At 40.3% G+C, this 8,906-nt stretch overlaps 1 protein-coding gene across 1 annotated transcript in view; it reads right to left on the bottom strand.

The window, feature by feature from the left end:
* Window positions 1–7,675, bottom strand: part of brwd3 (bromodomain and WD repeat domain containing 3) — a 116,065-nt gene extending 108,390 nt beyond the window's left edge. Inside the window, exons 1-5 of the mRNA XM_043704432.2 lie at window positions 7,525–7,675; window positions 7,360–7,418; window positions 7,239–7,268; window positions 7,002–7,061; window positions 1,090–1,240 (exon numbers count right to left, since the gene is read on the bottom strand). Coding sequence (XP_043560367.2) covers window positions 1,090–1,240; window positions 7,002–7,061; window positions 7,239–7,268; window positions 7,360–7,418; window positions 7,525–7,573 — 349 coding nt within the window. The 5' untranslated portion in view covers window positions 7,574–7,675. The remainder of the gene's footprint in view (window positions 1–1,089; window positions 1,241–7,001; window positions 7,062–7,238; window positions 7,269–7,359; window positions 7,419–7,524) is intronic.
* Window positions 7,676–8,906: the final 1,231 nt, after the last annotated feature.

Consider the following 8,906-nt stretch of genomic DNA (forward strand, 5'->3'; position numbering starts at 1 on the left):
GCCTGTTCAGCCTCTCCCTATAGCTCAAATCCTCCAACCCTGGCAACATCCTTGTATGTCTTTTTGGAACCCTTTCAAGTTTCACAACAACTTTCTGATAGGAAGGAGAACAGAATTGCACGCAATATTCCAACCAATGTCCTGTACAGCCGCAACATGACCTCCCAACTCCTGTACTCAATACTCTGACCAATAAAGGAAAGCATACCAAACGCCTTCTTCACTATAATATCTACCTGCGACTCCACTTTCAAGGAGCTATGAACCTGCACTCCAAGGTCTCTTTGTTCAGCAACAGTCCCTCGGACCTTACCATTAAATAAGTCCTGCTAAGATTTGCTTTCCCAAAATGCAGCACCTCGCATTTATCGGAATTAAACTCCATCTGCCACTTCTCAGCCCATTGGCCCATCTGGTCCAGATCCTGTTGTAATCGGAGGTAACCTTCTTCGCTGTCCACTACATCTCCAATTTTGGTGTCATCTTCAAACTTACTAACTTGTACCTCTTATGCTTGCATCCAAATCATTTATGTAAATGAAAGTGTACCAGATTAATGCACAGGAATGAATTATATTAAGAAAGTACAGACTGCAGATTCTGAAGATCAGAGTCAAGAGTGTTGCTGGAAAAGCACAGCAGGTCAGGCAGCATCCGAGGAGCAGGAGAATTAATGTTTCGGGCTGGAGCCCTTCATCATGAATCAATCTAGCCCAAAACGTCGACTCTCCTGTTCCTCAGATGCTGCCTGACCTGCTATATTAAGGTAGAAGCTACTTTAATAACACAAGGGAAAAAAAAGACAATTTTTAATAAATTTGTCAGATGGCACAAAGTATTTTTTCATCTCTACTAGCAATCACAAAATAAATGACTGATGTGTCAATGAGGATTCTTACACCAATTCTGATTTTTCATTTTACGAATCTTTTCAATTTACTGAGTCCTTAAGACCATAAAAGTGTAAATATTAGCTAAGTAGTATCTGGTTTTGCATAAAATAACTTGGACACAATTAGTTGGTTACAAGCTAAGACTCAATATCAGAACACTAAAACTGTACATGAACGAAATTTCCATTTGACGTACCTTTTGTAGTTCGCAATAATGACTGCCGTCCCACTCCCAGTAATGTCTGCACTCCAGGGACACTGGGCGGGATCTCTTTATCCAAAAGTGGGCCAATTCTCTGACACATTTGCAGCAAGTGATCTGAAGACACGTGTTTATTGGCTAAAACCTAAAACAAATTGAATTACATTAAAAGAGATTTAGACAAATAATGGTTTAACACATAACAAATTATAGAAACAGAAAATTAAATTCAAAATAACTTAGTCTACATTACTTGCAAGTATTCCAAATACTTGAAAGCTTTTCACATCTTGAGTTAATTCTCAAAAATATTTTATTCAGGGTATACAAGGCAGGGACTGAGCAAATTTTAGAATGGAATAATCAGTAAATACATTTCAAGAGTTCAAATAAATTGTTTTATCTTTTCATCAATATGATTAACAATATCTCAAAAAAAAAGGCTGCACATGCCAGAAATCTAAAATAAATACAGAGAATGCTGGAGAAACTCAGGACTGACAGCATCTGTGAATAAAAAAAAGTTAACATTTCAAGATGATGACTCTACAGAACAGTTCTGAAGACTCATTTCAGACTTGAAACATGACCTGTTTCTCTTTCCACCAGATGCTAAATTTCTCCAATATTTTCTCTTTTCCTATTGGCTACATTTTGCCCCTCATTTCTCTCTCATCCTAGTGTCTCAATAAACCCAACTGTCTACCTGAAGTATGAATCTATCAACAATTAGTTTAACAACAATGTTACATTAAATTTGTGCCCTGCCCCATGGAATAAATCCACATAAGTCAAAATGATATCTTAGTATAGGTATTAGCATGACTAAAATGAAAAAAAATCAAAGAGAAGGAAAAAACTTGGAAAAGAAAGCATTTGATTTATACAATCCTCCCAGGTTCACCCTTAACAGTGAATTACAACATTCATTTGACTCAGCCGCCAATTTTAGACTGCAACTTTTGAGAGGCTAATGTCATTAAGAAAGGTTTCCTTACTTGATCAAAAGTTATATATTTTAGTATGAATAATAACCTTCAGTGCAATTTCCTTTGGAATGACTGTGTAGGTCAATACACTGCTAAGGATTAAGGCCCTTCAGAGTAGCATCCATTTAGAATGGACTAAAACTGACAGACCAAGGTAGTGCCATGCAATATATGGATCAAACTGCAACTAACCATGGGATATCAAGAGTTTTCGTTTTTTGACTGACAAAAAAACTTACAATGTTGCAAATAAAGATCTGAACTTAACAGTATATTGAATTGCCCCTTATTCCTAGATTTCAGAACTTACAACTGTTACATTGAATTAATTTGAAGAAAATAGTCTTTATTCACAGCTTAGCAGTAACCTTTCAGCCTGAGTTTCATTTTGTTCCAAGCCACTGGACAGATGTTTTCTAAGAGAAATGTATTTGTGCTTACTTAGTATAGGATGCAGTGGACTCAAAACCACAACAGAAAATTGATTCCAATATCAGATGAGAGCTTATTCTGCAAGTAAATCCACAATCAGCAATTTAAAAACATAAGACAGAGGAGCCCATTGAAATCTAAAGGAAATTCTATATATGCTATCCACTACAATTCCTCTTGACAAATGTTACTGCAGTTCACCTGGATATAAATTACACACAAAACTGTTCTACATAATTGGCTCAAAGAAAATTGTTCCAATAGATTAGTTATTTTTAATGGGTAGTAGAAACATACAATCATGCAGGTGAAAAATGGTAGTTTCATCCTACAACGGAGTTATAATTCACCTTGCACAAAATGTACATGCTTTGAGATTGCCTACTGGAAATTGTATGAAAAGGTTCAAAAGGAGCAGAAAAGAGGTTCCAGAAGTAGATCAATTCAGGAACCTGTTCAGTCTGACAAAAAATTAACAGAAAAGATGTTGTTAGTTTAACAGTCACCAAAGCACTCAGGTGGAAGGGGAGATGCTCAATGTTGATTAGAAGAAAGATCCAGGAGCAGCATGCTGTTAAACACATGTATTTAAGGAACATGTTAAATAGTGAATTAGTAGCATGTTTAAGGGCCACAGTAAATTGAAATCAACTAAAGAAAATAGCATGGAATGAAAGCACAGAAACTTACCAAACCGAATCAGATTACAGCCATGCCATCTGAACAAGGAGTTTTACCTGAGACAGGAGTGACCATTCATCAGACTCCTATTATGTAACAATGTTTGTGGCTTTTTTTTTGGCATAATAAATATTGATGTCCTTTTGTTACAAGGTAAACTGACAGAGTCTCTGGAGAATGTTTTCAGTGACTGACCACCACAGTAAACAAATGGCAAAATAAAACTCATGGTCCTACTCCGGGATATAACTTGTCCAGTACTACCATCAGTTGCAAGCGGAAAAGCAACCTCGCATAATCCTGTCTTCACTGTCATATGAAATTCCCTTTCAGAGTCAGAATTTCAAATCTACCTGGAGTTAAATGCTGCTCTCACATTGATAAGCATCCCAAATTGCTTCACACAAATACAAGAATCTTTAAACATATTAAGTTTTTTTAGAAGACTGAAAGAATGCCAACATCAGAACAAAACTAATGCTAAAACACAGCAAAAAGTTCTGACAGCCCACACATTAAAAAGAAAAACTATTCCACCTTAAGATTTTCTGCCAGCCTCCAAAAGGAGCTAAAAGTTGAGCGTTCTTGCCTACATTGTTTTGAGCAAAACTTTACTTTTAGACAAATTCATGCATTGAACAAAAAGGTACTGATCGCCAATTAAAACATGCTATTGAGTACAGTTTCTTCATATTAATGTAAACATTTAGGAAGAGATCTCAGTTTCATATCAAGGCCTATAAGTTATGGAAAAAATGCAACCTTCAGATTAAGATCAATGCTGGGTTCATAAACTTCTCAGCCCCACATTTTAAAATTGAGAACCGTTGCCACAAAAAGGCAGTGGTCATCTTTACAACTACACTACAGCATTAATATGTGAGTACCAAATTCAGAATCATGAAATCACAACCAGAGGAATTAACAAACCATATGTAACTATCAAATTCAATCATAAGCAGGTAAGCTATTCTGCCACAATTTCTGATCAGAGGTTGCTCAAAAGGTTCAAAACTACACACAAAATATATGAATACAAAATAGACTGCAGACTTGACCTATTTGGATTCATGTGTCACTTTTTCCTTGGTCAACCAATACAAGTTAACTTAAGAATATATTATAACCAACCTGTAAAATTTGCATTTTGGAAAGTACACAATGAACACCTTGGTCATACCAAGAGAACAGGGGGCATACAAAATTTTAATTACTTCTCAAATTTATCTCACCTATATCAATTGCCCTTTAATCTTCCAGTATGCTTGCTTTTAACTACTCAGCTCATTCTTAGAAGGAGTGAAAAGCATGCCTCAAAACTTATTGCGTAATCAACAAGCTGTACCAAAATCATAAACCATATTAACATATAAAAAAGGGCGCAAAAACAAAGCTCATAGTCTGTATCAATCTTCACCAGATGTTTAGATATAAAATTAAAATTCATGCAACCACATTTCAATTCAATGGTTCCTCATTGTTGAACATTAGCAAGCTCATTAGGAGCAACTGTGAATGCAAACATCAAAGTGTAAAATTTTCTGCAAGCTTAAAAATCAAATACATAGTTTCCTACAACATTTAACAAATCCCAACTTGCACATTGCATATTTTCATAATTTTCCTCAATACATTACTTTTCTTCTATTTTGATTTTGCTAATTCAGAAAAAACTTTACAAGAGATGTTTGGCTATATTACCTCATTCATGATTCACTAACCAAATTTTTAAGTTTGTGGCAAAAAGAATTCAATTCCTATTGCAATCAATCTTCGATGGCTTACATGGTCACAGTATGTCAGAAATCTCAAACATTGATTGACTCAGTCACTGTGACTGAGTCAATCAAGTCACTAAAAAAAAACTATGCCCTCTACTATCTCATGTTTTATTTTCATAATGAAGAGCTTCCACTGTATCCAAGTTGTCTTTAGCATTCACCTCTCCAAACTGCTATTAGAACAAGGCAAAAGTGAGGATTGTAGATGCTGGAAATCAGAGTCCGGATTAGAGTGGTGCTGGAAAAGCGCAGTCAGTCAGGCAACATCCAAGGAGCAGGAAAAAAAATCAACATTTCGGGCAAAAGCCCTTCATCAGGAATGAAAACAGGGATCTCTCTACCCTGGAGGCTCCCTGCCTTCATTCCTGATGAAGGGCCTTTGCCCGAAACATCGATTTTCCTGCTCCTCGGATGCTGCCTGACCAGCTGTGCTTTTCCAGCATCACTCTAAGCTAGACTGCCAGTAGAACAATGCCAGCCAGCACATAGAAGGTCAAAAAAGAGGTCTTTAACGTGTCAGAAATGCACGAACAGGCTTGTTTCAGTTAGGGTTAAAATCAACTAGGTAAAATGGCTTTTGCCCGAAACGTCGATTTTACTGCTCCTCGGATGCTGCCTGAACTGCTGTGCTCTTCCAGCACCACTAATCCAGAATTGTTTCAGTTAGGACCAAACTAAACTTTTGTTCGATCAAACCACAACACTCAACTTTCTCAAATCCAGATAAACAACTTCTCTTCAGTCACTCATTTCTTGCCTTAACAACCACCACACATTCAGTAGCCTTAGATGTAAACATGCTTGCAAAGAAATCTAATATATTTACTATTTAAATGTAAACTGAAGGGCTTGAATTGCTTAAGCATGTCTGGTTTGAAAACATGGAACTGTTGCACAGGAAATTGACTATACTATGAAATAAAGATGTAATAATTGAAAAAAAACTCACCAAACCAATTGAATTCAAATAATAAATTTCTCTATGTCACCATACAATAAAAATGAAATAGTGGTTTTATGGCTAAATAAGCCATGAAAACAAATCACTATTGAACAAAATTATTACTGAAAAAAAAACATAGTCCAACAGAACCAAAAAGGGCTAAATAAGCATGCCAGCCAATATTGCAATTAAAACAATGCTATTATGAAAACCTGAAACAGGATAACAACAAAAAGCAATAGAACTTCTATACCCCGCCAAGTATGTTTGATATAGTTTCCAAGCTATACTGTACTAGCAATTATCTATTTCTGAAACAATGAGTGGTACAACAAAAAGCACAAAAAGGTTTTAAAAGAGGAACATAATTTTAAGCGTTGCAGCACAAATTTCAATGCAGCAAATGATAAGTGGGGGGGAGGGAAGGGAAGAGAAGGTTAAAGAGATGGGGAAGGGGGGAAAAAAAGAAATAGAAAGATGGCAAACAATGGGCCAGTCATTGCTGTAAGATATTCCAGCTGTCTATTATGTGCAGTCAGTATAAAGCAATGCTAATGAATTGGCAGACGTGCTCGACAGCAGCTTCCTGTATCAAGTGCCGGTCCGGCAGCCGGCCAATGGGAGACGGCGTCACACTGCAGGCAGCCCAGGCAACAGATGAGAGCCGCTCCTCGATTGGACGAGCTGCTTGCGGACGTCCATTTCCCTACACGCTCCACCTTCCTAAACCCCCCCTTAAAAAACACACACAATAAAAGAGCTTGGCTCCTTCTCGATTAAAAATCACCACTTATTTTAATCCGGCGACTTTCTTATCGATTTACCATGGGGAGGTACATTTACCCCACCCCTCTCTCAAGGGCCGGCCGTGACCATTCAAAACGTTGTTGGTTTAAGTTCCCATTTCCAGGGTTGATGCTTGGTGTCTTTTTTTTTGCGGGAGATTCAACTTGACCGAGAAAAATAAAGAGAAGAGAATATTTTTTTTTGGGGGGGGGGGGAGAAAGGAAAAAAAGTTTGTGCGTGTGTGTGTATATATATATTTATATAATACACGGGGTAGGGGTCCTAAAGTCTCACCAGGCTCTCAAAACTCCGACGATGCTCCTTGCCTTCCCAATCCAGACGCTTCGGCATCAGCTGAGAGAGAAAAAGAGACAATATAACTAAAACGAAAGGGAGAGAGAGAGAGACAGAAGAATTGTGGTGGTGGACTCGGCTCCGAAGATTAAAATTAGCCGGAGAGGGCGGGGATGAGGACACAGGAGGGAGGGGGGGGGGGAGCTAATATTAATTTCCTTAATTTTAAAAAAATACCTGATATTCCTCCAGCTCCTGGATCAGCACCTGTGAAGTAAAGAGGGAGGTTATTTTTATTTTTAAAAAAAGAAATCCATTAAAAAGAGCAGCCACTTTCCACACAACACGATCCACTCACCCGTGCCGACTTCTGACAGGGTCCAGACAGGAGGAAGCGGGCAATCAGGTAATACAGCTCTGCACCCGGCCGGGGGGTGAGAAAGAGAAAACGATTAGACAAGTCAGCTCCTAATGATGATCACATACAGTAATAATAATAATAATCGCCGATGCTTGCACCCACCCTGCTCCAATTGAGAGACTCGGGTGGGATCGGTTCGCCTCCCGTCCATGTTTTTATTTTGGCCGGGGTTGTTGTCAGCAGCGGCCGCGGTGCTCAGGCGCTGCTCTCTGGCGGTCCCTCGGTGCCTCTCTCCGCGGCCTCCGTCGCCATTCAGGGCTCGGCGGCCGCATTACACCCACCCTCCCTCCTCTCCCACGCACCAGCCTCCTCCTCCGCCGTCAACTAATCCCCCAACGACTTCCGCCTTCTCCCCTTCCCCGCTCTTGTTTTGATTCAGCCGCCGTCGCACCGGCAAGGGTCCGATCGAGCGACGGTTACGCTGGAGAGAGAGAAGTGAGGATTCCCCTGTTTTGCTGTTGGGTATGAAGAGATTGTGGAAGGGTTTGGGCGGAGGGATACATTTTTCCACCGTCAGACTGTAGGGGGCCGAGTGGATGGAACGCGCTGACGCGAGCGGCGAGTGAATGGCAGTCGGAAGGGCAAATAGGAAGCGGCGCCGCGGGTCTTTAAAGTGACGGTCAAACCAATGAAAGTCGGCCGGGTAGGAGGGGCCTGTGTGTGGTGACGTCAGCTGGCGGCGGTTAGCCCCTGCGGTTCCTCTCGCGGAGAGAGTTCGAGAGAGGTGGTTGCAGGGGGAGGAAGGAATCAGCCCTTCAGCCCATTAGGTCCGTGCTAGCCATCAGGTAACTATCCATCTGACCCGCATCCCCAACATCTGCCTGCCACCATCCCAACTCACCCGCAGCCCAATCGAACCAGCCTCCAACATGATGACTAATTCTCTTCACCAATTGCTTCTGTGGACTTATTGCATGACAAAAATAAATTATAGTTTTAAGGGCGATTGTGCAAAAGTGGGACTACTGCACGAAGGAGGCCTTATGAGCCCTACTGTCTGTGCCAGGTGAGAAACAGTCCGTGCCAGGAGAGCCTAGTCCTGCTCAGAAGCTGTAGGTTAGGTCAGCTCAGGTGCCTATCCAAATGCTGTATTTAATATTATGAGGATTTTTTTTAAGATTAGATTATCTACAGTGTGGAAACAAGCCCTTCGGCCCAACAAGTCCACACTGACCCTCTGAAGAGCAACCCACCCAGACCCATTCCCCTACACCTAACAATATGGGCAATTTAGCATGGCCAATTCACCTAACCTGTACATTTTTGGACTGTGGGAGGAAACCGGAGCACCTGGAGGAAACCCACGCAGACACTGTGAGAATGCACAAACTCTACACAGACAGTTGCCTGAGGTTGGAATTGAACCTGGGTCTCTGGCACTGTGAGTGCAGAAGTGCTAACCACTGTGCCACCCATGCCACTATGCCAACCTATTTTTGCATTGCCTATCTTGTTTGGGCAGTGGGTTTCATCCTCTCGAAATG

The sequence above is a fragment of the Chiloscyllium plagiosum genome, unplaced genomic scaffold (assembly GCF_037043375.1).
Source record: "Chiloscyllium plagiosum isolate Xiang-an unplaced genomic scaffold, Cpla_swu_hap1 HiC_scaffold_11, whole genome shotgun sequence".
NCBI lineage: Eukaryota > Metazoa > Chordata > Chondrichthyes > Orectolobiformes > Hemiscylliidae > Chiloscyllium > Chiloscyllium plagiosum.